Source organism: Falco biarmicus, chromosome 4 (genome assembly GCF_023638135.1).
Source record: "Falco biarmicus isolate bFalBia1 chromosome 4, bFalBia1.pri, whole genome shotgun sequence".
NCBI classification, from domain to species: Eukaryota; Metazoa; Chordata; class Aves; order Falconiformes; family Falconidae; genus Falco; species Falco biarmicus.
Genome location: NC_079291.1, coordinates 63972773 through 64000586, shown reverse-complemented (window position 1 = coordinate 64000586; position 27814 = coordinate 63972773). Strand labels below are relative to the sequence as shown.

The window sequence follows — 27814 nt, the reverse complement described above, 5'->3', positions numbered from 1 at the left end:
GAGACCAATTCATACTGTCATAAACTGACGACCAAGAGGAACATTCTTTCTTGACACTTCACAAGAGAATACAAATTCTAGTTTACTGAGCTCAGTTTACAGATATTTTTGCAAGCATAGGATGTGCTGCCAGTAACGGATGCTGTGACTGAAATCTTTAACTTGCATTTATTATCAAAGTCATACTGTTTACATCTGTAATGTCAACAAGATGCCACAACTACAAAAAAAGATTGTGCACATTGCAGTTTCAATGCAAAAAACAGTAAAATGGAAATCCATTTGTTAAAAAAGTAATTAAAATTACTCCAGAAAGCAACTGAATTGTTTTAACACCTTTACATCCAGTCAAATTAAAATGGTTAACAAGAAAAAATACAAATTCAAAAATCTGGTATCAGTGTTAAAAAGGCAACTACTTAAGCATTTCTATCAATTCGCACATCAATCTCCCTCCCACGAAGCTGTATCCCATTCATCATACGGCAGGCTCGCTCAGCTACTTCTGGGGACTCAAACCTAACCACACCACATCCTTTCGACTTCCCATTTTCCATCTTGATATCAGCATACAGCACATGACCTTAAAAAGAAAAGAAAGGGTCTTGTTTAACCTAGCAAGTACCATGTAACTGTCAAATCCCAGTTCTTTACCTCAAGCCACAGAAAGCACACCTTTAGAAGCTACCATTGACACTTAAAGCTGCAGGACAACTTTATCAAGTCATTGTTTTAAAGAAGCGTTCTCAGTTTGAGAGGTGAATTAATTCAAACTGGTTCTCTCAATTCACACTCCAGCAGCAGCAGCAGATGAATGGAGCAAAGCACAGGCTCACAAGCCCTGCCTAACTTGTCAACACACACTTCACATCACAACTGGTAAGGCTGGGGCTTGGTTTTGCCATCAGACAAGCAGCACAAGATATCGGGGTGCACGTCTGGGCACAGCAACTGCTACCATGAAAAACTTCCTAATGCTGAACAGGACACCTCTGCCGTCAGTAGCTGAAATCAGACTTTTTAATTTTTATTTGAAGGACAGTTTTCCCAGATAGTTACATTCATTTAGGCTTAAAGAATCTCTGCAGGTGCTTTTCAGCAGTTCTCAGGACTTGCATCTCTATTCCTATCTCTTTCTACAACTACGAAGAGCCTACCCACATGATACACCCCAACTGAGACTGACAAAGACACACACGTTTAGAAAAACACGTTAACTTGGTTATCATCTGACTAGACACTTATTTCTTTTTAACGCTGCAGAACTCTTGCTGGTACAACAGGAGCAGTAAACATCCTCACAAAGCTTGTCAACACTAAGACCTGGTATTTCAGTGAGTCCAAGTGAAATTTTAGTTAAGACACTAGCGTCAGGGACATACAGAGCCAGGAGTTACTGTTTAATTCATGTTCAATTTTCAGAGCAGTTACCAGTGATAAAATAACTTACCACATTCATTAAATTTATCTTTCAGCATTTTCCATGTAAAATCAAAAGGCAGCTGTGAAAAGAGAAGAACAGACCGTTACCGAGGATCTGTTGACCAACTTGCAAGTCCTGCCAACTCTTCGAAAAATGTTTTCCATCCTTGGACAGCCACTGTTCAGCATTTTCAGTTACAGATGCCAAGAGCTCTCCTCCTATTAAGGAAATGGCTTCAACTCACAAAAGTCTACATAACTCCACCTTTGGCAGCATCCCATATTAGATACTCTGACTGAATTCAACTGAGCACAGACGAGATCAACATGTCAGTACCAATTCATTTCATGACCTATGAAGGAGAGGTAGGAAGGAGGCTACTCACATTTCTCACAAATATCTGACAGGCTTTTCTGGCCACCCCGGCTGCAGGTCCTCCAGTTCCTCCAAGGGAGCCTGCAAAATTGCCTGCAAAGTTTCCACGTTCCATGTCCATCGTTCTTTCAAAATTGCTTCCCATTGCAAGTCCCATTCGATCTATGCCTGCTCCCATGCCCTGTCCCATAGCAGGACCCATTCTTTCCATGTTAGTGGCTCCAATGCGCTCCAAGCCCATTCTCTCCATGCTAGCAGCACCCATACGATCTATTCCTATTCTTTCCATAGGAGTGGCACCTATGCGATCCAATCCAGCTGGCATTCTCTCTATCACCTGACCCATTCCAGTTCCCATTCCAGCAGGGACCATACGCTCAATACCTATACCCATGCGATCCATGCCAGAACCCATACGTTCTACGCCTGACCCCATTCTGTCCATAGTGGTGCCAACGCGGTCAATGGCAGCACCCATTCTCTCGATACCAAAGCCTATTCCAGAACCCATTCTTTCTATGCCAGAACCCATCCTCTCGATAGCTGGGCCCATCCTCTCAATGTTAGGAGCGATGTGATCTATGCCCAGAGGGGCCATGCGGTCAATTCCTGAACCCATTCGCTCCACATTGGAGCTCATGCGATCTAACACAAGACCCATCCTGTCTATTTCTGACCCTACTCTCTCCATCCCATGCCCCATCCCAGAAGGTATTCTTTCTATTCCCGAGCCCATACGATCAATGCCAGGTGCCATCCTCTCAATCCCAGGAATGCTGGCATTTCCACCACCTGGAACACAACACAGAGACTATCAGTATTCATACGGGGACAAAAAACCCAAATGCATGTTTACGCCACTGAAATGCTTTAAGTTTTATCATCATTCAGAAAAGTGACTGCACACTGTGTGCTCTCTTGCTGCAGAATACAAAGTAGCAGTTTATTTCAGCTGGTAAGAAAAGTACTATGTTGATTACACAGACCATCAACAACTACACCACATGATTACACATCCTGTAGTTAGGATGGAGAAAATTCCTTCACTGAAGAGCTTAACCTACATACACACAAAAAGAGCCTTCCAAAGAAAACAAAGGAGAAAATTTTGAAGGTTTATGCAAACCTAGGAGAAGATCAGGTGGCAAAAGTAATATTTTAAATGTAATCTTAGCTGCTAGCTGTCCTGAGCAGTACACTGGGGATTACACAGCAATAATAATCTAGTAACTGAAATGACAGTTCAAATACAGATTGTTTGGAAGACAAACGAAATCACATCATCCTTGCCATGCAACTCAAAGACTGTGTCAGCCAAGGCAGGTAGAGAGTTTTGCAAGAGCTGGCCAAAACTTAAGAGCAATAAAAAGAAAGCAAATTCCACATGAGAACCACAGCAGCACAGCCATTATAAAATCACAAAGCATGCTTGGCCTTTTAGTGTGGAAAGAAATATAAATAGGTTGCCTGTGCCATAACACACCAGCAAGAATAGGGTTTCTGTATCTGCTACATAGAATCCCTTGACCAAGTTGTCCCGACTGCTACAGAGTCTTTCAGCTCCTGCAGTAGAAGTTTCGCTCCCCTACAGTTAAGGCCATTTTGCTGCTGTACAAAGGATCTTAGCTTATGTACCAAATCAAGTTCTGCACTGCAGCACTATAATAAAAATCATGTTGAGTTTGATTCCTATTTAAAGCAGAAAAGCTTTGAAGAAAGTGCATACTTAAGTAATCTGCATATATTTAACAAAGAGAAACAAGACATGTAAGATGAGCCTACGCTCAAGAAAACTGAAGCAACCACATTTACAAATGGCACCCATCTTGCTTCAGTAGTACCTTACATAACAGAGTGGGTTTGGGTTCCGTGACAATTGTGCAAGCAAGATGGCATTTTTTGTTTTTTATTTAGATGAAGAAACAACATCTATTTAGTATTTCTTCAGCTGAAAGCCAGCAGCGTTGTGCACTTGTTTTTAGAGTCTCCCAGAAAAGGGCTAATCCTGTGCAGGCAGACTGAGCCGGCTCTTAGTTACTAAATGTTGTGACTCAGTCATTAAGCAAATAAAAGTCTTCCAGTAATCTTTTTTCAGAAGGGTTTTAATGCATGACATTGCTTATCTGTTTAAAGATTACCTCTCTCAAAACTATTTCTCAAAATTATTTCTTGCATTATGGGAGATATATTTAAAAAAACAAACAGTGAATTACCATAACTGAACCACTGCTTTAAGTGCATCGAGCTGTCTGACAGCTGTATTTGTTTTGCAACCTTGATTTTAAAAGGTAAGGATTTTAATTTTATTTTTTTTAATTGATAAAAGATCACCTCTCCTTGCATACAAGATCCAATTTTACAAAGAGTCATCCAAGTTGTATCAGCAACATTTTATTTCACTTTAAAAACCAATTTAAGTTTTATCAAATTAACAGAGCACAGCAATAACAGAGCCACCTCAGGAACTGGCTCAATCAAGCTGTACTCACACAAACAGACGCTCACAGTAGACATTAACAATGTTCAAGCTCCAAATCTCTCTGGGGTTCAAAAGGAAAGACCAACAGAAAACACCAATTTTAGTGCTGCATGAGTTGCACAGTAAGGTGTTCTCCTCAATCATCTGATGTGTGAGTCTATACCAAACTCCTAAAACATCTGGGAGGAAGGGAAGGAAATTAAGATTTCTCCTCCCTACTGTTAAGGGCACAGAGTACATTTTAGTGACAAGATTGGGTCACACATCATTCAGAACCTTCCTCTTTGCCAAGCACATATATGGAAGTTTAGCATGAAGTTTCAAGACGCAAGGCAGCATATTAGGACTGTCAGAAAGCTTCCTGTTGCATCTGAATCTATTACACAGTCCCACAGATCACTACTAGTGTGCACCCATCTGCCTTCTGTACAGCTTTTAGGAGTCTGATCAAAACCAAACTATTACAGAAAATATATATATAAAATAGTCTGTTTTGTTGTAACAGAACGTACAATTTTTACGTAGAGTTCCAGTATGAAAAGGTGGTAGAAGTACTTGGCTTAGCATACTTACCTATTCCTCTCTCCAAGGTCTCTCCAAAACTACGAGACATTCCCATTTCATTTCTTCCAAATTCTCTTTCAAATCCTCCACCCATGGCACGGTCCATCTCTGAAAAGATTTAAGTTTGATATGTTCTTCAGGGTGCCTAAACTACTCCCAAGAGAACATTTTAATACAGGCATCATTTTTAAAGATTAACAGCAAGACAAAATTTTTAAATTTTTTTTCCCGTATCATTTTATCATGTCCTCTTGAGACCAACAAAAACCCAACAAAAAGCAGGACTCATCTCAACGTGGACAAACACATTTGAGGCCGTCGTTCTGCTCTGGAGAAGCGTTTCTGGTGAATCCAGATAAGAGCAGAGTTTATCTCTTTCTAAACTAGTCATTCAAAACAGCCTCAGTCACTCACTTTCTGCTGCTCAGTGCCATTTAGAGTCGCTCAGAAAACAAGTGACTTGTGGGCACCATGTCAGCTGTAAGCTTTTAAGTTTTTCCAAAAAAAGCTGAGAATAGGAAAGTGACCAGTCTAAGGAGTCTCTCCTCCAGTAGTACACTTTGAGAGAACACAAATCAGGAGTTGGATATAAAAAAAACAAACCCTAAAGCCTACCGCTCATTCTGCCCATGTTCATTCCAGCAGGGAAGCGACCAATGTTTTCCATGCCACCAAAAGGACCTTCCATTCCTAAAAGAAAATATTTTTCAGAGATTCTTTAGCAATGCATTTCAACTTAATGGTACACTTCACTCATATAAGCTGCTTTCACAGAACATTTCCACAGGCATCAAGACAAATGTGTATCACAAATTCACAAAACAAAATTTCGTCAGAATTTCATCACACCATTTCCTAAACCAAGTGCAGTTTTAACAAAATATGACCAATGTTTTTGTCACATGACTTATCTGAGGTATTAACCCTTCCCCATACACCTATAGCAGCTCTATTAATACTCAAAAAGGAACAAGTTATTACTAAAATCATAATGATGTCCAAAGAACACAAATGCCCGCTAGACATATGGCTAATTTACATGATTCAGAAAGCCCAAGCTATATACATGTCAAAAAACACAGCTTACCTCCCATTTTATTCATTCCAAAGCCCATGCCTTCCATTCCCATTCCTCAAAATAAAAGAGAAAGTTTTATATAGCAGATGTAATTCTACAACAGTTCAGCCATTAAACTGGCTGTAGAAAGAGAAACCATACAACATGTCCACTGTTTGGACTGAAGAGCTTACATGTAATAACTCTGAGTAGATTCCAACATTCCTTCTCAGAAAATAAAGCAGCAAAGGGGAAAAACCCATAGGCATTTGTAAATTGAAAGCTGAATGTGTGCTACTTTTTAGGTGGCTCTTTAAAACTTGTGCTATTTAAACATATCCTAAACAAAGATTTGCAAGCCCACTAATAAGTGTTAAAAGTGAGAGATGGTTTTAAAAGTTTAATGTATATTTGCAGTGTCTGCTGCTCATGCTCAAGAGTCAGAAAATGAGAGCTGTGCCTTGACCACAGTGAAAAAAAATGGAGCAGTTGGTTAAATTCAGATTTCCATTATCAAGCTCATTACTTAGCTCAACAAAAACTCATTTGGCTTTAACACTCCTAATACACTTCAACTTTTTGTGTAGGCAAAACAAAGCTATCTACCTTCTACACAGCTTAAAGCTCTCATGAAACAAAAGCATAGGAGTAATCTTCTTACCTCCAGGTCCCATGTTGCCCATTCCCATGCCTTTGTTTAAATGATTTGCATCAATAGGTTGACCTCCAGGTCCTAATCCCATGCCAATACCACCAAGACCATCTGAAGAAAATATTCAGATATCAAAAAAGCCTTCTTTCCATAGTTTGACAAAACAGCAAGTTTTATTCTTAAGTAATTGACTTCCATTCTCCAAAAAGCTTGCTGTGTTCCCACTTTGGGGTGTGTACTTAAAGCATGAAAGTGTATAGTAAATCCAGAGTAGATGTGTCTTGAAATATACTAAAAACTAGTTCAAGTATTTTTTCTCATAATCCATTTTCCATCTTACTACTGAGAAAACTTGCTTGTTTGGTTGGTTTTAAGCTGACTCCTGAAAAATAACTGGCTAGAACACTGCTTGTTTTGTGCAACTCCTCAATCTAAGGAGAATAGAGTGGGCAATTTAGTATAAAGATCTTCTAACCCTTGCACAGTACTACCCTTGATTGACAAATGGCTTATTTCCACCTTTGCCAGGATTCTTCCCTTGTAGGTAAGAATTTTAACAACAAAGTTCAACCTATTGTTATGATAGCCACCTATAGAATTCAGAGCACACAGCCAGCCTCTTCTCTGAGCAAACAAAATGTATCATTGCCAGGCATAATTTTGAATCTTCCTGTACCCAAATGAATTAAGGATTCCCCAGTCCAAAGAAAGAAGAAAAAGCCCTCATATTTTCCTTATAGTTAACCAGTAAGAAAGAGTTCTCTGCTTGCACTTGCATCAAACAACAGCTTAACAGCATTCTTTGCCTATGAGAAGAGGACTTCCTCGTTTACAGCTCAGCATAATAAACACAGGAAGTGTCGAATCTTGTTTTAAAACAACACAAGGTACCCCTTTCCCCGCCCCAATAAAGGCCAAAAAACAGGCTTCCATTGTTATTTGTTGAGTTTTATACAAAGATAATTAAATTGCAACCCAATGACTTTCAGGAAAGAGGTATAGCATCATAGAAAGTCAGGGCAGTAATAAAACCCATGAATAATACTGCTGCTGAATAAAGCTTTGACAGACACACAGAAAACTAAACTAATTAAGGGATTGATTGATGATCTAATTAAGGGACAGACTGATCAATGATCACTAAAATTGTGCAAGTTAGCAGCACACAACAGGTTTGGTTCCCATTCCTAAGAAAACAGCAGCTGGCTGAATTAACAGAACTACGTTAACAGCCACACTTTACATTTTTGCTGTATTTAAAAAAATTAAGCCTGTGATCTCCTCCCACCTCTAACTCTTCCCTTCCAACCCAGATTCTTCCTGTTCCAATACTTTCAGTATCTTATCACAGCATGACTGAGGTTGGAAGGGACCTCTGGAGGTCATCTGCTGCAAGTCCACTGGCTCAGGTGGGGACACCTAGAGCTGGTGAGCCAGGACCATATCCACACAGCTTTGAGTATCTCCAAGGACAGAGACTCCACAGACTCTAGGCGACCTGCTGTTCCAGTACGCAGTCGCCCCGACAGCGATGTTTCCTTATATTCAGATGGAGTCTCCTTATATTCAGTTTATGCTCACAGCCTTGTGCACCACTGGAAAAAGCCTGGCTCCCTCTTCTTTATACTCTCCCTTCAGATGTTTATATACATTGATAAGATTCCCCTTTAGAAACCTGAAGACCTGGGAAATTCTCAGGTCCTCAATTTAGCCCTTTCAATTAAGGACAAATATTAGATACCCAGAATACCATCATATAAAAGGAAGCACTCTTTTCCCTATTGACTAATTAATTTTATTTCCATTAAATCCCACTATTAACAGCAGTTTTAAAAGGCACCGGGGTCTTTGAATTGCAATTGAGATATTTGGAAGCCATTAGAACGTGAATGGGATACTGTTTTAAGACAAGCTTCTAGCTATGAGCTGAAAGAAGTATAAAAAAAAATAAAAAGGACAAGACTGAGCAGCTCTTCTTTACTATTTCCCCCTTTGATATTAGTCAGACCGCGTGGATCCCAACTTTCCGAGGTCTGAGCCAGTCTCACTGGGGCTGGGATCAGGCCCCAGTTACTGAACAACAAAATAAAAAATGTAACATGTTCAGTCATGCAGGAGAGACTTACGAGGAAGTTGTTGGGGTCGCTCTGGAGGAAAGAAGTCTCCTTTGGGAAAGGCTCGTTCATCCTAAACACAATTCAATACATTAAAGTTCGTAAGATAAGTAAGAAATTATTTTTTGCCTTTTTTTAACTAAACTTAAAGCTAAAGCTATCTACACTGGTTTTGTTATTGTCTTTTAACAAAATAATCAGACTTAACCTTCCCTGATGTCATAAATTGACATCACTAGGAATTAGGCAAGTCTCACATTACCCCCCCCCCACATTTCAACGCAGCCTTGAAACCACACAGCATCCAAAATCAGGAGCACAATTACCAGGTCAAAAAGCAGTAAAAATTTGAACGTACTTACCATTTTTACATGCATCGGTCTGTCAAACAACAGCTGCCCATTAAACATCGCTATTGTTTCATTAAGGATCATTGTTAAATCGCTAGAACCACACAAAGTGTTAAAGCTTTATGTGCTATCTGACACAGATTAGAAAAACCTAGTCAAAAAACCACATCTCTCCAGGTCGCTGGCCGCTGCTTAAGCTATCGTTCACAGATGATCCAAAATCCTTCTGCCTTCCCCAAAACTAAAAAGCTTTAAAATCTATTAAGTAACTGAATATTCAAATAATGTGTTTTTTTTTTTTTTTAAATTAAAACACAAGTTAAAAATAATCTTCTGGTTAAGATTAAGTTCATTAAGAGATCACTCAACACATGACTCCAAACCAGCCTAAGTGTTTAAATGTTTCATCAGTAACTTTAGCCATGTAAGATAGGAGAAAACAGGCAGAAGCTCCCAACATTTCCAAATCAACAAATAGCCAAATTTTGGAGTATGCCACACTAGCAAATCATGTGAAATTTGCATAAGTCTTGCTCCCACAAGGCTTAACTTACTAGGTGCATAGGCAGAACAGAATTAACATTCAAGCAGAAACTTTGGGAGCGGAAGAGGGAAGCGTTTTCATCTTTTCCATACCTTAGCCACAAGTTGAGAGATCACCCACACAGTATCATCTGTGCTTTGGTTTTGTTTGGTTTGCTTTTTGTACACTGCTGCATAGCAAACCATCATTCACACAGCGTTAAGTATACAGGGAACAGAGGAACACACTAGGTCAAGCCATCTCACATTACAAATGGATTTGTTGCATTCCTCCTCCGTCACAGGAATTGAAGACAAATCCTGTTTCATAAATTGCATTTTAATACTAGCTACAACCTAGAGACAAACATTTACTATTTGGACTAGAAACACATATATCCACATGGGAAAGAGAATCCACTCTGTTAATGATTCTGTGCAAATAGCAACAATTCCTCAAGATGGGACTTTTCTTCTCTTTTTCAATTTTCCTTAAGCAAACCATTGCAGTGGATGGCATGACTTTCTGCAACATGGAAGTATCCTCGCTTATTGTAAAAACTACAATTTATATTTTCATCCTGCTTTGTTTACTAATTTATGTGCCTGCTATTTACCATCGCTACTCTTCAAGGATACATATAGCCTGAACAGCCTCTATAGCTTGCTCAAAAGTGACAGTGCCGATCCCACGACTTTTGCCATCCTTATCTTCTAGTATGTCTGCCCGAACCACAACACCAGCCATGCTGAATACTTCTTTCAGTTTCTTCCAACCAACCTTGTAATCCAGCTGGAAGACAAGTGATATTGGAAATATGAGAAAGATTTCCATCAAAAAACAGCTTTAGTGTTCTTACATTTCCTTCCCTGGTATCAGCAATCTTAAGAAGCAAAGTCTTCACAGAGATATGACAAAATTTAAGCTCTGTAGCATTCTTTATACTACTTAATGCAAGATTCTTGGCTTTGTTCAAAAATACAAATTAATAGACACTGTAACACATAGGATATATCTTAATTTACAACTTCACTAGCACAGAGAATCAACAAGACTAGCCACTGTGTTAGTATTCAGTTTTACTGGAACAGAGGTGAAAGTCTAAGGCTTTCCTTCCAATTTATTAGATTTAACTCAGTTAAGACCTCGATACTCAGTTCACTGATTACACAGCACTTACATTTGCAACAAAAACAGTGCTTCCAAGTCTCCCTGCCTGCAAGGCATGAATGATCTCATTGGGTATGTTGGGATTGTTGAGTATACTAGGCGGGATATTGATCATGCCGGGGCCACCCGGGCCTGGACCAATACCCATTCCACCAGCTGCTGCCATGACCTTCTGCATTGCTCTCCTGGCATGCTCACCATCAGGATCCTGCAAAAACAGAAACGATACAATCAGTTCCCCCTGTATTCCACTACATGCGTGGGGATTTAGTAGCATGACTAAAACAGTCAAAAGAGGAAGGGGTTTCCCTTATACAGGGCTATCTGCTCCCCACAGATCTCCAGACAAGTAATTCACATATCATTGCCATCCACCCACTTATGCCACCCTTCAAGTTATCAAGGTATTACTACTCATGCATCTCCCCTGAATCTGAAAGCATTTATCTATTATTCAATACCAACAATAAAGCTCACAGTTACATCTGTTCCAAAGACTGATAAACCCAGAATGGCATTGGAGAGGTTTTGGAAGACAAATGCCAACTAACTCTTGGCATCTTCAAAACAGTGCAACAATTCATTTACTTTGCACTTTAACTTTTTTACAAGACAAGATACAGTGTGTAAAATTTCGGGAAGATTTGGTTTGGGTAATGCTTTCCCCTCCCCGCCACACACACACCCCCCACCCGCCCCCCCCCGGCTTTCTAACCCCAAAAATTTTTTTCAAGTATCCCCCTATTACTACATAATCTCACAATTTTAGGACATGCTAGAGAACATGAAGCATAGGATGAAGAATTCAAGGAAGGAAATGAGAATAATTATTGTCACTTCACTTTATACTTAAAGTGAATGTAAGCACCTTCACAACACAAGGTGAACTTAATGTTACTTAGGTTGGAAACATCACACTGTATTCAGTGAGTAAAATGCACCAGCACTGCAAGACTGCTGAAGAAAGTAAAACGTCAAATAGAATTAATTAGAAATACAGATGCTTTAAAAATAAAGGCTATTTGCATTAATTTGAATCTTGATCTGAATTTTAAGACTAAACAATAGCATGTTTTGAAAACAGGAGAAAGGATAGCTTTCACTTTATTATTTTAGCTACAGAAAATCATAGTAGTCTGAGGTGGAGAACACATTAAAGTGAATACAAGTCATTTCTCAATTTAGATTTCCTATCTCACTGTTAAAATAAGGTATTGTTTAAAACCAGATTAACTCCAATAGAAAGCCAAGAGTGGTTCTCAAACAAATTAAGATTGTCTGCATCAGGCAAAGAGCTTTACCTATTCTGCCATCAATTTTTATTGTGTCACCTGAAGGCCTTCACACTCCTCAGCGGTGAGACAGCCAACAAGGAGATGTATGTACTAGACAGTTGGCAAAACTGATGCTAATGGTCATCCACAGTAACTTAATTCATTCCACACCGTCAGGCTGGGGCACTTGACTGGGTAAGTGTTGCTAAAGTCCCTAACACTGGTAAAATGCTTCTTCACCGATTTCAAGTATCATTTCCGAGTCAGACAGAAATATTCAAGTATGACAACAGCTTTGTGAAGAGTTGGGCAAATTACAACCACCTCTTCTCAAGGACTGATACCAAAGGGCAACCTGACTTCTAGTACTAATGGTATATCATTAACAGGAAAACTGACCCAGACGTGGCCTGCTCTCAATAGCTTTTTCTTCCAAGGGCCCCTGGGAAGTCAGTGCCTGAAGACTTCCAGGTGCAACTATGTTTTTCTATAACCTTCCATTTCACCTCTTCTTTCCTTTAAAGGGTAGCGAGAGGTCAATAGTGCCAGAAGATGGCTTGCACCCAGAAGCAGGCTACTGCTCCCGGAATTCATTACTCACAAAATCTGCAAGACCTGAGAAGTGCTGCCACTAGAGCCAGAAGCAGGTTACCAAGGGGAGACCTTCTGCATACATTCTCTATCTTATACACATGCAGATGTCTTTCACCCCCCACCATTAGGTGGGCAGGGCCCAGCAGAACATGCAGCCTGCTTAGCCAAGAACACAGCTCACGTACCCTACAGCCAAGAGATAATGCTAACACTCAAGTAATTCCCTTCTAATTTTTGTTCCACTGAGCTTTCAATGCAGCTACAGGTTCCAAACTGCTGGAATAAAACTTTAAACTTACCAATGGTTAAGAATTAACTCATGGTACAGTTGAGCATGTCATACTGGTTGACAATACCAAAGCCATCAAAATGGAAATAGATCTAAGTATTTCAGAAAACAGCTAATTCTACAGATTTGTTTGTAGAATATACATTCATTACAACGCAGAATTAAAAGGGAAGGCAGTCAAGAACAAACAATACTTATGCAGGTTTCTTCTTCAAATCACTAAGCAAGAAAGCACACCTGCATTTAAAACCAAACTCTTGCTTTGTCAGAGCTCTGCATTGCTACCAGCACCTATTCTTCAGATTATATTTAGTCTTGATAATCATATTCAAACTTAAGTTCAGCAGCACATGCCGATGGTAAAAAAAAAAAAAAAAAGGTTTACTGTCTTTTTTAACCCTATTTGATGAGTCCTACCTTTCATCAATTATTCTTATCTTTAAATGAGTCAGCCATAAATTTTGACTAAGAACTACCCCTTCACCTTCAAATTCAACATACTGAAAGAACAGATGCACGTCTTACTTCTTTCACTTTCAATGGTCTTCCACCAAGACTATGCTTGTTCAAAACCTCTGCAGCCTTTTTCATGCTTTCTTCCATCTTGAATTCAACAACACTGTGGGGATACAAGACATCTAAGAACATTGCTTATTTTTTAAGAGTTTCCTCATTTTTGCTATAAATTTGTAAGTGAACTTACGCACATCCCTGACGAGATGATTTCACAGGCGAGTAACAGGGAGGAGAAGGAAGAAAGAAGAAAAAGTAAGTAAAAGTACAACACACACAAAACAACTTTTTTTTTTTTTTTAAGTCAAATCACATTAGTTAGCCCTAATAGTGAAAATAGATGTAATCTTACCCAATAAAGCCTTCAATACTTGAATTCCATAAGATATAATTTCTTATGAGTTAACAGGATTAAACTGTAGTTTCTGAAGTGGTAACGAACAAAACTAAGTCCCGATTCTCCAAGAAAAATTCCACACGCTTCATGTGACCTGTCCTCCCCTGTCATACAGCAAAACCCTCAACATATTCTCTCACCCTAAATCCATATCCTGCAGTACAGTTAAGCATGCTCCTACTATTTTTCTCCCTGTAAGATACTGTCACTGGACTAAAGGACTTAAGTACTATGAAGGCAATGTACATTTGCATTTAGGAATGACTTCTGTTTACTAGCACAGGAAGTGTAGTTTACAAAACCTGCTTCTGCACACTGGCCTTACAAATTCAGCGAACCACTACAGTGACATTTTCCAACACACAAGTATTACATTAATATTCCGTACCACTATACATACTGCTAGGGTCCATGGGTCATTCAAACAGCCAACGCCAACTGAACACAGTGGAAGACCACCCTAACACTGTTTACAAGGCCCCATCCCACCTCCTCCCCACCCCAAAAGAAGCTTTAAACAATCCTATGTTATAGCCACTAAGCATACACACTCTCTACCTTCCTGACTTCGTTTCGTTCCACGCCACCATACAGTTACATTTGTCATGTAGAAAATCCACAGAAGAAATCTCTCAAACACTTACCCTTGACTTTCCTTCAGCGTCCATTAAGAGCTCCACGTATGTTACCTCACCAACTACAAATCAGATTCCAGACGACACATATACCAAGGGAGAAAAGCCAAGAAAACAATGGGAATTTAGAACAATCAACAACCGTGTATGGAGCCTCTGCCTTATAAGAAAGCCCAGAAACACTCCATGTTCTCTAGACCACAAAACTGGACAATTACAGGTATGCAGTACAAGTCATAAAAGTTAAACATGTTCTTGATCTTCCTCCGCTTCAAAAGCCAGCTATTTCCACGGTATCGGTTTCCATGACCTTTAGTACCCACTCATTACTTGAGGCAATCCAAATCCATGGGGAAGTCTGCAAGAACAAGTTTCCTTCACTCTACATTGTACGCAATCCTGTCTCCATAGTCCAGAACTTGCACAGTTAGTTGCTTTCCTCTGGATTTATAGACAGACTTCCAAAAAGGGAGTCAGAGTGAACCAAGAGACCAAGAGATCACTGCCTACTATTTATTTCAGCAGGTTTTTTAGCTTTTTGTCAAGCCACAATAAAGTTCATTTTTTAGCTTCAATAAGCAGTATTAAACCCACTGCCATATTTCCTCTTGAGACAAAAGTGTTTACAGCAAGAGGCAAAACAAACACTGGAAAACTGCACCTGCACCTTTCCTCACGAGATTAGGATTGCCTTTTCATGACCACATGACCATATCATGTGCCTCCAGAATACAACTACCAAAATGGCTGCTGCCTTTGAAATGACTAGCACACAAAAGAATTACCAAGGAAAACAATTTTTCTTTCTGGTTTTAGAAGTCCTAGTTTTTAACTTTAAGAGGACTCCCAGATTGCATTATCCAAAAGGTGGAAAGCAGTCTTTGTGGAAAACTATGACCTAGTGTGAAGACTTGATAGCATATTTTGAGCAAGGAACTAGAGTCTCCCATCCAAGAGTCTACTCTTGGCAAGGGCCAGAGAGAGGAAGAGGTGTTCAGCACAACCTCCCACAGGACCGGTCATCTACAGCACACCTAGTGTCATTATGCAAAACATCCCAAAAGGTCTCCCTCGAAGCTGGAAGAACAGGGATGCTTAATGAAATCACTCCTTTTTTAAATCTCAATTTCTTATTTTTAAAAAGTAATTCAGCAATATCAGCATTCCAGCCAAGGAACAGTTAGCTAGGCAGAATAAAACTCTGATCTATTCATGTTTTTATGAGGACAGTGTTTGAGACTAGTAAAGGCTGAGAAGCAAGTCCCTTTGAAAGGGACAGGGCAGATCAGAATGTTCAGTTAATATCCATAGCTTCACTATCGGAACAATACTTGAAATAAAGCCTGACAAGATGAGTTCTATCCTATAATCTGCACAGTATGAGATCACGTAGTATACATAGAATTGTTTCCACCATTTGTGCAGAGAAAGGCACTGCACTGTACACAGCCCTCCTGCAGTTGCCCTTGGTGGCACATTGAGCCCAAATATTGGCTTCAGAATGTCTTGGTAATGCTCATCCACTTCAAAAGCAGCAGCCAGAGTCCAACCAAACTTTGATCAAGAAAGCGAGTGGGATTCAACAATTTATGTAGTAAGACAACAAATTCCCAGATTATCTACGATACAAAACCACTCCAATTCACAGAGGCCAGAAGTCACAGGTTAGAGCCTGTGACTGCTCCTAGTAACGCTACTAAGCCCCTAGATAGAAGGCTCTCCTCTCCCAACCACATATCGAGTTCAGCTACAATTCTTACTTCAGAGCCACACAAACACTTCCAAGGAAGTTTGCCAAGCTTGAACAGAACATATTAAATACGATTTAACATTTACTTTTAACAAATCTCTGACCTCTGAACCACAAGATTTCCAGGAGTCTATCACAGCAGCAATTGTCTGTCACTTGGAAAATCTAGTACGTGCCAATTTTGCTCAGTGCTGCACATTCAAGCCTTATAGACACCCATATTAAAAACTAAATATACATCTTGAAGTAGCTGGTTTCCTTCAAAGGACATCTGAACTTCCTGAATAGCCAAATTAAAAAAAAAAAAAAAGCAAGGAGAAGGGAAGAACACCAAACAGCGTAACAGCTCAGTATCCAAGACACCAAGTCCAGAGTACAAAACAACTGCAGTAAAAATGCAATTTTTTTCACTGAAAAACATGTAAAACAATTCAACATGACACTTCTTCCAGGAGACTATCGTTTGAGGCTGGCAAAGGAAACTCTTTTTGTAAGAGCCTATGCTGGGTCACATTTTTTTGTGACTTTTTATATGTCACTTTTTCTTCCTTTATTTCTAGATCCCAAACCACAGTATGTCAGAACATCAGGCACTGGGGATAATGCAGTAAGGGAAGCTTATGACAGTGCATAGGCAATTAAGCCATGGATAAGTACCAACAGCAGATATGCATGTACTAAACCTGCTTCAGAAGGCAAAAGAAATGCACAGTGATCCAGGCAGATTTTCTTTCTGCTAGAGAAGTGTTGGTTTATATAAGGAAACATATCCTGTATCCACAAGTGAAGAAGTTTCATTCAAGCACGTGAGACCATTACTTAAGGAACTGAAGTTTACTACTGGACCAGCCTCCAAAGAGAGACAAAACTTGCAAAAAATACTATCTCCAAGTCAGTGTAAGTATAATTAAAGAACACGTTCCCCGTGATGTCTTTAGGACTTAACTTAGAGCAGACCGATTTTTTTAATTTTTTTTTTAAAACCTCACAATTGAGACAAGTTTCAGGAAATGTAGTTTCTGAACAAGAGATTGAAACAGAAATCATTACAATAACTAGAAATACAAACCAAAAGAATCTCCAGTGTTACATATTACAGTCGGGGTTCCCACCCCCAACCTTTATATCCACTTCCCAAAGTTTATCTGCACAGAAGATTAAGATGTTCAAGCCAGGCCGGTCTATCAGAGTTCAGGTATTCTCCAATGACTGTTCAGGAAGCTCAGATAAGTATGTCCGTATGGTGACTTGAGACATGGCTCAAATGGATTCACCTAGCCCTGAAGACATATCTGGGAAGTAACCAGAATAATAAGCTCAGAGGTACATGTCAACTTTGACAATTCTAAAGTTGGGCAATATGATTTCAATAGTTAGTGACAAACCACAAAGCTCTGAAAGGCGTGAAAGATGCAGAGAGACAAGTCTAGGCAAGGGTAGAAGCACATAAACTGAAAAGGAGTAAATCTTTTTATCACAGCTTTTTATCACAGCTATTTCTTTGGCCTACAGGGTCAAAAGTAAATACTAAATTGAGAAGGAAGACTCAAGATGTTACCAAAGCTACACGGACATCCCATCATCTTCTGAAGTAAAGAACCACAAGCAATGTGACTGAATCAAGAGGACTCTACCTAATAAAACCAACACTTTCAACATAAAGCAATTTGAATTGGTCACAGCTCCTCTATCCCTTAAGAGTGTAAAGCTTATGACAGGCAATCCCTAAAAGGGAATTTGGGGGGTTTGGGCTGGAGAGAGAGAGGAGAAATACACTTTATACATGTACAAAACTTTTGTTAAGGGGGTGAACAAAAACATTCTTCCTACAGTAGAGACAGAGAGAGTTTGCAAGCTATTCTTTTACGGTAGGGGAAGGGAAATCTCGCTTTTGCATGAGAGAACCCAAAAAAACACATGGGTAATTTTGGCTCTTTAAGAGCCCAGGCAGGAAAGAGGGAGTGAAAAAGCTCACCGCAGCCACTGGTGAAGGACACCGCCTCCTTGAAAAGATGGTTAAGGCCCACAAAAATAGAGCAACTCATTAGTACATCTACTGAAAGTAAGGGGGAACAAGTGAGATGTGCAACAGCACTTCCACATTCCTTATTCATCCTTTTCTCTTTGCCCACCTAAAACCTCAGCCTGTAAGCAGACTGTGACAGAATCTTGGGTACTGAAACCCTGGGGACCCTCCAGCAACAGCTGTCTTCAGGTACTGGAGTAACAGCTATTAGTACTGAAGTAACAGAAGTGCTCACCAGTACTAACATCTGGGATTGAGTACAACAGTAAGAAGGCATGAGTTGCATCTTTAGGAGCCCACAAAAGTTCCAAAAATTTCTGGAGCTGGAGCAAGAAAGGCAGCAGCACATGACATTTAACAGCTGCTCCTCTTCACAGAAAGTTTAAGCTGGGAAAGCTTTATGGCTTTTTTTCCTCAAATCTGTTCACACATCCAGGTTTTGATAGGAAGAGGGAAGCCTGCTGCATACTACAGCTCTGCCTTCTGTAAACGTGGGTACAGCCACGCTCATACAGTCTCTGGGGTGTCCTGGAATCTTTTAAATGTGACATGAGCATGGCCTTGACTGCAACTGCTCCTGGCTTTGCAACAGAGCAGAAAATAGTTATTGCCTCATTTTACAGCTAATCTTTCTCCTTGTATTGTATGCCATTTTGCTAATCTGGTCAGGAAAGAGGTTTAAAATACAGAATTCTGTATTTCCTAAAGGAACCAATAAATCTCAAATTCAAATACAAGTTATTTTTATTATACGGTTTCACCTCATTTATGCCAGCTGCCATGAAGCACTACCATTTTTCTCCCTAAGACAGTGCCATTTGTTGGGGGACAGATTAAGACAGCTATTTAGCATTCAATTGTGTTTACATTTAGACTCCACTTGCAGACTGAAGAACTGCTGCCTCACTCTTCTCCTGACGCCATTCACCAATTGCAAGTTATCAATGCTGATTACATCAGTTTAGTAGAACCTTGTGTTTGTCAGCTAATACAAGGGAGTTTCAAACAAGAACATTTTTAATTTCATTAATAACTGTGTCATACTGCATACCTGTAATTGAGTTTCACCAACAAATACACTGAAATGACTGCACCAAGGCATTACACTTGAGAGGTATCACCTTTAGAAGACTGTACGCATCTGAAAAAACCAGGTTGCAGAAATATGAGCAGACCTCAAAGCTCATGTCTCCTAAACCATACTTACTGACGCAAACCAGCCGATTGAGGTGAACTCCTCCTACGTTCAGCAACCTGCTATGCCATTGCTGCTAACAGCTTAAGTCTTCACGACTGCCAAGCAATGGAGCAGTCATGAAACGCCTATACTTGCCCTTTGTGTACGGAGCTGTTTCCCATGCTCCCAAAACCCTGAACATTTGGCCTATAATTCTTACACTTACAAGCCAAGGATTCTAACATTCCTGGTTCTTGGAACTACTATGCCTTGTATCAAGAAGTACCGATTGAGCAAGTTCAAGCACAGCACAAGAGCACCAATTTGGTAAAGTCAGTGACTAATTAGAATGAATCGCAACTACACAGCAAATCTAAACTGTTGTATTTTAACAGGCAGTCCCAAAAACCAAGAACAATGCTTCTCAATATTTAGCATAACAAGCCCTGCAGATAGAATGAAGAGGTTTCAATGTTCCCCTAGGAGTATCTGCTGGAATGAGTAGCTGAACAGCAAGGCAGGAAACAATCTCACACCGGACTTTTCCATCCACGCGAACTGGAGAGAAACCACAAGACACTTGGAACGGAATTCAACATAGTACTTAAAATTAGACATCTACACATACAGATACTCCTATTAACCAATGTATCTTGCGTAGCAAAGTGAAAGCATAGTTTAAGGCAAGGGACCATTCATAATTAGGGCCTGTTAAAGCAGTCTTTAAGGCTTTAACTCTTCATATTAAAGAAAACCATTGCTGAATCTCAAGCATCAGTGTTTCACAGCCTCTAATTATGGATGTTTCCCAGGGCTTATAGTCCTGATGTTCATTACGCAGACTCAGTTCCATTTTGCCTCCAAAGACACATTTTAAAACCCTCTGGAAATTTTTTTCCCATTCACTAGGCCACACCTTGTGAACACATTAACAATCATACCTTACCTAGTTCAAACACAAGTGAACACTGATCACTATTTTGCAAGACATTTATGACTGATGCTATGTATTTTAGAAGTGACCCACAAGAGGAATGATTGTATTAGTTACTCTTAACTTGTTTTGAGACATTTTCATGATGGAGAAGCCAAGTATTTTCTTGCCACTCCGCTGCATTTCCAAGGTGACTTGAAAACTAGGAAGTCGAGCGTCAGCTTAAAGAAGTAACACTACATTTAGACTTGTCACCACCTGAGAGTAGCCAGCTCAATCCCTCCATCTTCTTCAAGAGATGAAGATGCTAAGGTCAACAAGCTAAGGCAGCTCCCATTCACAAGGGGCAGTTAAATAGAAGTGGGGAAGGGGGAAGCACCATGAACATGATTTCCAAAGCCCTAACTGTGTTGCAGCACATGCCAAAGCACAAACCTGATTTTTCTTTTTTGCAGGTCACCCTTAAATACATTTTACTGCTATCAAATGGCAGCATGGATCTTTACCTAAGCACAAATCACTACAAAGTCTGGGGACACAGCTATATATACACACACCAGATCAGCAGTAAAGATCTACCTTTATTACCCAAAAGACATTAAAATGCTTTAGAAAGCTTTGTTGCACGTCAAGGCTAAAATCTGATGAAAGCCTCAGTTTTTACCCCCTAAGAAAAAACACTCTTAAATCTCCGATGAAGTACTATTAGCTATATGCCAACATGCCTATGAAGGAACTATCCACCTGGAAGGCTGCCAGGGAGTAGATGTTGTGCAACACCCAAAAAGGCTTGAAGACGACCTTTTACAAAACTCATGTCACTACGTCCACCCAGAACTCCAACTCTTAAGTTTACAAACAAAGTCAGCCACAAGTAAGATGACAGACATCACTTGGCCACCTGAGTTGTACATTACCTTTCTCTTTGACCAGGTCTTTCAGAGACTGCCACTTCACATCAAACGGAATATTTGTAATAAAAGCTCGGTATCTTTTAGCAGGATTAGCATATGGCTCAAAGCGATTTCCTCCTCTTTTGACACTTTTCTCTTTTCTTTTTTCATTTTGGCTTGGTCGTTCACCTTCACTGCAAGCAAAGAAAGATAATCACACACATTAACTACTCTGGCATTTGATCAATGTCATACCACCTCTTGGAACATAACTTGTTACATTCTTAAAACTAAATCAAAACTTGCAAAGTTTCACCCATTTGTGTTATTTGCAAAACTGTACACCTTTCAACCAAAGCTGGTACACATGGTACCAGTGCTACATAGCGCATTGTAACAAAGACCTTCTAACAGCAGACAACTCATGCCATGAAGACCCACTATCTTCTCCCACATTTATCCAATGCCACTGAAGTTTTCAATTTCATAAAGCTGAATCTCTTTAAAGCCGACCAAGCCTCACTCCATCTCTTCATGATGCTCCAGACCAGGCATCCATCCTATTTATTCTCCCCTTAGCACACTATACTACTTAATCACCTCTAAGTCAAATAACACATTGACCCACCAAATTTGTAGTCTCACACTACAAGAATTTTAAAAAAATAATCCTGTATCTAACTAAACACGCAGGTCAATGACTCTTCCCTAACAACACTTTTTTTCCTCCTCCAATTAATACAGTTTTTGGATGACATCAATTCAAGGCCTCTGTGCATTCCAACAAATGTCTTGAATAGTTCCTTTTAACTACTTCAGAATACCAGCTCTAACATGTCAAAAATGTATAAAATTAGAATTGAAGGCTATTTCTCAACCAACCTAGATGACCATCAGGTCTTACTTAACATGACACAAATGCCACAGAATAATAGTATTGAAAAAAACCAGGAGAATGAAATACTTCAGCCTCAGCCTGACATGATTTCCTTAACTAATCCTATTAATCTCCTTGTCCACTTTGTGCTGGTTGAGAAGATGCAGAAATACATCTTAAAAAGAATTCAGGATAATAAGTCAGTCAAAAAAGCTGGTAACATTTCTAAAACATATCTGTACTACACTGAGCTTTTGCTCAACTTAAGTAGCCCTGCACAGTCTAAGCAATGCCAGAAATTCTGGCTCCGATGTGAACACATTTCTGCATCAACACTGTCCGTTGCTTTAGAACCATTTTAGTCACTAACAGATACAACAGCCTGCAGGGAAAAAGAAGGAACAGGTATGCAGATGTCTCTGAAGTTTTATATTTGAGCAGGTTCCCCACTTCGATTGCATAGCAGTATACAACTTTTCAGTCACAAGGATACATTACAAGCAAACACACAAAAATACTGTATTTTATGGATACAGCCATAACTGCAGTGTATCACTTCATGTCAAGAGACACAGCTTCCGCATTTAAGTAATATGCTGGAAAAGAGCTCTATAAAAATGTACTGGGCCTGGCTGAGCCCCATAGCAGCCCTCCTAGTGCTGTGCTTGTATCAGTAGCTAGAAAGGTGGTGACAGCACACCAGTGTCTTGACTACTGCTAAGCAGCGCTCACACAAGTATCAAGGCTGTCTCTCCAGCCTCCCCACCACCACCATCACCAGTAGGCTGGGGTGGGCAAGATCCTGGGAGGGGACATAGCTAGGACAGCTGACCCAAAGTGACCAATGGGATATTCCATATCATATAACACCTGTTCAGATATAAAAACTAAGAGAAAGGCGGAGGAAGAGGGGGGCGGGCATTCGTTATTGGCAACTTCCTACTGCACGCAACTACTAGCAACTCCTACACATACTGAAGCCCTGCTTGCCAGGAAGTGGCCAAACATCGCCTGCCAATGGGAAGGAGAATAACATCTTTTGTTTTCCTTCACTTCCATGTGCGCAAGTTTTGCTATTGCTTCATTGAACTGCCTTTATCTTGACCCACAAGGGGTTTTTTCCATCTTATTTTCTCCCACCCCGTTCTGCTGAGGAGGGGAGTGACAGAGCAGCTTGATGGGCACCTGGCATCCAGCCAAGGTCAACCTACCACACAAAAAAAGCATCCTTAGTTATATACAATATTTGTTTCACCTAACAGACAAATTTTTAGACTTCCCCTCACTGTACTTTTTGAAAACTTCTTGAGTAATGCAGTAATTAAAAAACCAAAAATAGATTCAAAACAGGACAATCCTTCTAACACCTTAACTTCAGTTTGGCTGAAGAAATAACAGAAAATTTAGTGCCTGTGTTTAAGCTACACACATTTTTTTACGGTTATTCCTCAAACTGGAACTATTCACATTCCCCCTGGGTCGAACTGCTATACATAACATGCTTCAAAGTAACGCGGTATGGTGCAGACGTTTTTGCAATCCTGCATTTAAGGCACCCAAGTTACCTTAAAAACACCTCAAGCTTTGATATACCTGCAAAGAATCCAGACAAGCCACATTACCTGACCTTAAAGACAAGCACTGTGCCCCTGCCTACACTGAGGGCACTGCAAAGGAACTGCTGGCTGTGGTGGGCTCCCCATACTGGATAGTGCTGCAAAGAGACATCTACAATGAGAGGGCTGATGTGTTCACCTATATATAAGGAATATGTAGAACATATTCCTTATCATATTCAGCATTAACAAAATCCAGCCAGGTCAAAAGAATCAAGGAAACTACTTCAGCTGCAAAGGGTTTTTTGTTGTTTTGCAGGATTTCAGACACCACCTCCATGCGTTTCATACAGCAAAAGGACAAGAACAGGCAGGTACAGCTCCACAGAGATCGCTTACAAGATGTGGTTACCAAGTGTGAAAACAACTGAGCATTCAGCGCTTCTTTTAAGGGAGTTCTAGACAGCAGGAAAGAACAGGCTCCACATCACCTCCAAAATACACCACACCTTTAAGTATCCCTAAGTTGGAAGGACAAGGGAGATTGAATTCTCACAGCAGCTTTGCCCATCCCAATAAGGAATCACTGAGTAACTGGGATCCATTTACGCCAAGATTAACACCAGATGTACAGAAAATAACACATTTAGGTCAATACTTTCAAAAGATATTTTATCTACTTTTTTTTCCTTGGGTTACAGAACTGAAATGTTTCATCAAGACTAAAGAAAAATTATCCCATTTGTGATGTGTGCAAAAGGAAGAGCTAAAAGGGAAGCTCCTATTTCCTCCAAAGAAATGGACTGTTAGGCATATTCCTCTGCAAGATTTCTTAAACATGCCACCTAGACCCAACAAATGTACCAGAAATCACTAAGAATCAAAATCCAGTATAGGCAGATCTCCTTCTCTCCACAAGGACACTGAAGATATGTTCACATGAACACTGGCATCATCACTACAGATGTGTTAGCTCTGCCACATGGAACTTGATATCACACATAGATTTGCATCTAGATAAAAAGATAAGCTCTCTGGAAAAACTCTAAATATAACAGGAACCGGGGGGGGAATCAGAATAAAGCAGACATCTTCACTTCTACTTCCAGGAATGAAGTGTCTCCTCTCATGTAAGACAAATTACTAGTTACATATTACCTAGAGCTGCAGGTTCTGCTACATTCACCAAGAGCGAGCTTTGAGGTATAAGCAGAATTAAGACACAAATACCCTCCACATACCAACTAGCCAACATGAAGAGGAAAGAAGATGATGGCAAGATCATTCCCTAGCCCTGGCTAACATATTGCATGTCACAGCATCACGTGCCCTGGCAGTGCTGGGATCCTAACCCTCCAGGATCAGGACTGCCTCAGCTCCTGAACAGACACGCCTGTTTCCACTTGGCAGGAAGAAAACAGAGTTGCATATGTCAATATTTTTTCAGTTGCCATAAGCACAGTTTAACTGGGGGGGGGGGGGGGGGGGGGGGCGCACAAAAAAGATATGGACAATTTTCCCCAGAAGTGACACTTGGAAAGCTGACCACCTTCCTGGTCGTGTGAAGCACAATCCACAGACTGAGGCAGATGGAAGAGAGTGGTTTCTCAAATTGAGACACACCATGCACCATCTCCTCACCATACCTACATCAACTCCAATTAACTACAGACCATGGAGCTGGCCTCTGTTACTCAGATGTCAGCTCTGGGTTAGACTACAGATATGCAGCATGCCTGGGCGTAACAGCCCGCAGCTGCAGGCAGCCTGACTGACACACAACTATGTAACACACCTCAGGAACAGCACATAAATGAATCTGACCTCAAGTCTGAAACATTACTCACAGAACATCAGGTTCAAAATGCTGATTCTTATCTCCACAGCATTTAAGACCTGGGGCCAAATATTAACCGAAGAAAATGTGTTCTTTATCCCACAGAGTTGGTATTAAGAAAAACGCTTTGCCAACTATGAAGTTTTCCAAAATAAGGCTAGCATTAACACAGGGAAGTGACAAGCAATTCAAGTTTTTTCTGCTTATCATCTCCACATTTACATATCTAGAATTATAATCCCTGCAAGTTTGGTTTTTTTTATTTCTGTAACGTTCTATTGACATCAGACACAAAACACTAACTTAACGCCTGGCACTTAAAGCTCTTGCGGGATTTGTCTCTCTCGTGTTCCTAACCCACTCCACAGGTAAAGCATCAACCACGGAACAGAGTATACGTTGCTCCGAATGTTGCAGCAGTATGAGAGGTGACTGCCCGAGAAAAGCTTAGCTATTACAACCTGCCACTGGCAGAACGAAAAGACATTAAGTCACACCAAACGCACCCCGCCCTATACCTCTAGGGGAGGCTTTACGCTGTCCGCTAAAGCGCTGCAAAAATACTTCCTCAGCGGGACAGGCAAACACCTCCAGGATCTCACCGGCCGCCGGGGCCTGCGCAGAGCACCAGGAGGAAGGACCGGTCCCCTCCTCGCTCCGACCGCAGACGGCGGGAGCCACCGGACGCGCCTTCCCGGGGCGGCCCCGCGCCGCCAGCCTCCGCGCCGCAGCGGGCAGGCCCCGCCCGGGCCGCGCCTGCGGGAGCGCCGCGGCCCCAGCCCCAGCCCCAGCCCAGGCCCCGGCCCGGCCCCGCTGACAGCCCCTCCAGCGCGGCGGCCCCGGTCCCGGTCCCCCCCGCGGCCCGGCCCGGGCCAGGCCCGCGGCGCGGGGAGGCCGCATGCAGCGCGGCAGGCCCAGGCGGCAGCGCGGCCCTACCGCGGCCACCCTACCTCTTGGGGGGGGCATCCCCAGCACTGCTTGCCCCGTTAGGTGGTGGCGGAGCCGCGGCCGCCACCGCGGCTGCCGCCGGCTCCTCCATTTTGCTGCCGGCGCTTTCCGTGGCCGCCGCTACCGCCGCTGTCGCCGCCATTTTCCCAACGCTGCGCCTTTGTGTGAGGAGAGCCCGCCCCGCTGGCTGCGCGCGGGGCACGCCGGGACGGGGGCGGGAAAGAGCGGCGCCTGGCGGCGCTGCGCATGCGCACTGCGGCGGCGCGGGCTGCGCGGGGCTGGCGGGGACCGGGGCTTGACGGGTGGATGGGGTCGTTCCCGGGCTGTGGGGCCTGAGGGGACGGCGGGGCCGTTCCCGGACTGTGGGGCTTTGCCCGGGCTTTGGGCCCTCAGGGGACAACGATGCCTGAGGGGATGGCAGGGCCATTCCCGGGCCGTGGGGCCTGAGGGGACAGTGGGGTTTATGCACTGATCCCAGGCTGTAGGGCCTGAGGGGACGGCGGGGCTGTTCCCAGGCTGTGGGGCCTGGGGGGAATGGCAGGGCCTGAGGGGGCAGCAGGCCTTGAGGGGACGACAGGGCCTGAGTGTATGGCAGCGCCATTCCTGAGCCGTGGGCCCCGGGGAAGCCACATCTACCCTGTCCCCACTTTTCCTCAGTCAGGTTCAGCCCAGATAGCAGACAGGCCCAGCATGGAGCCCCAGCAAGGCCTGGAGGTTTAAGTATAGAATGATGCTTATGTGCATGCTGCAGCTGCGGTGAGGCCCCACCACCAGGGTAGACCCCCAGCTACCTTGGGGGATATTACTAGTACACATAACAGTTACCTGGATTACACAGTAAGCTGCTGCTGAGAGACCTTTGTCAGGATTAGAGCTCTTACTCTATGGACCACTTGACACACACACTCCTTTATTCAAGCTATTGCCCTCACTGCTTCCTTGGGTTTTTTTCCCCATAAGTTTCAGCAGCAATCTCCAGTTCTTGCTGAGCATCACCTTGCACTGAGATCTGAGGATCATGCCCAGAGAGCCCCGTTCCATCTTCAGAACTGGCAGTTTTCTGTTCCACAATGCCAAACTCAACGTTGCACCTCCAGACAGGTGCAGCACAGAGGTCTTCGAGGGGCTCAGACACCAAAGTGGGGGTCCCAGGCACAACAGACAGCACACCATGCTCTGCAGCGTGAGGAGAGCCTGAGAGCAAGTTGTGTAGGGCCTCGAAGGGCATGGTGGGAGCATGAGGAGGTTTGGGGATGCTGTGAGTATAGAGGGACTTGGAGACATCCTAGGAGCTGTAGAGAGGAAAATGACTTATGGGATGTAAAGAAGGACTGAGGAAGGTTCTGAGGGAAGCAGAGGGGCCCCAAGGAGCGTTGGAGTGCAGTGGGGCACAAGGAGGGTTTTGGC

At 41.9% G+C, this 27814-nt stretch overlaps 1 protein-coding gene across 5 annotated transcripts; it reads right to left on the bottom strand.

Moving 5' to 3' along the window:
* Positions 1–149: 149 nt before the first annotated feature.
* HNRNPM (heterogeneous nuclear ribonucleoprotein M) lies at positions 150–26587 on the bottom strand. Of its 5 annotated transcripts, XM_056338636.1 has the most exons (16): positions 26410–26587; positions 21214–21383; positions 13568–14471; positions 13366–13483; positions 10718–10915; positions 10176–10329; positions 9027–9076; positions 8677–8737; positions 6560–6661; positions 5929–5973; positions 5457–5531; positions 4851–4949; positions 2537–2590; positions 1809–1891; positions 1451–1502; positions 150–583 (listed from the first exon to the last, which is right to left on the bottom strand). In XM_056338636.1, exons 4-16 carry the CDS (start codon positions 13465–13467, stop codon positions 420–422), a joined length of 1239 nt encoding a protein of 412 aa, XP_056194611.1. In that variant the 5' UTR covers positions 13468–13483; positions 13568–14471; positions 21214–21383; positions 26410–26587; the 3' UTR covers positions 150–419. The 5 variants fall into 5 exon arrangements, with proteins under 5 accessions (XP_056194611.1, XP_056194607.1, XP_056194608.1 ...); XM_056338632.1 differs by having other exon boundaries at positions 1809–2590; positions 26410–26586; XM_056338633.1 differs by having other exon boundaries at positions 1809–2590; positions 13390–13483; positions 26410–26586.
* Between the last annotated feature and the right edge of the window lie 1227 nt (positions 26588–27814).

Bases quoted from the DNA above. Each gene is read 5' to 3' on its own strand.
- HNRNPM (XM_056338632.1), bottom strand. From the start codon at position 13,467: ATGGAAGAAAGCATGAAAAAGGCTGCAGAGGTTTTGAACAAGCATAGT. The intron at 10,916-13,365 runs GTATGTTGAATT...CTGTTTTTGCAG, and splicing joins GACGTGCATCTGTTCTTTCA to GATCCTGATGGTGAGCATGC. The intron at 584-1,450 runs GTAAGTTATTTT...TTTCTTTTTAAG, and splicing joins AGATAAATTTAATGAATGTG to GTCATGTGCTGTATGCTGAT.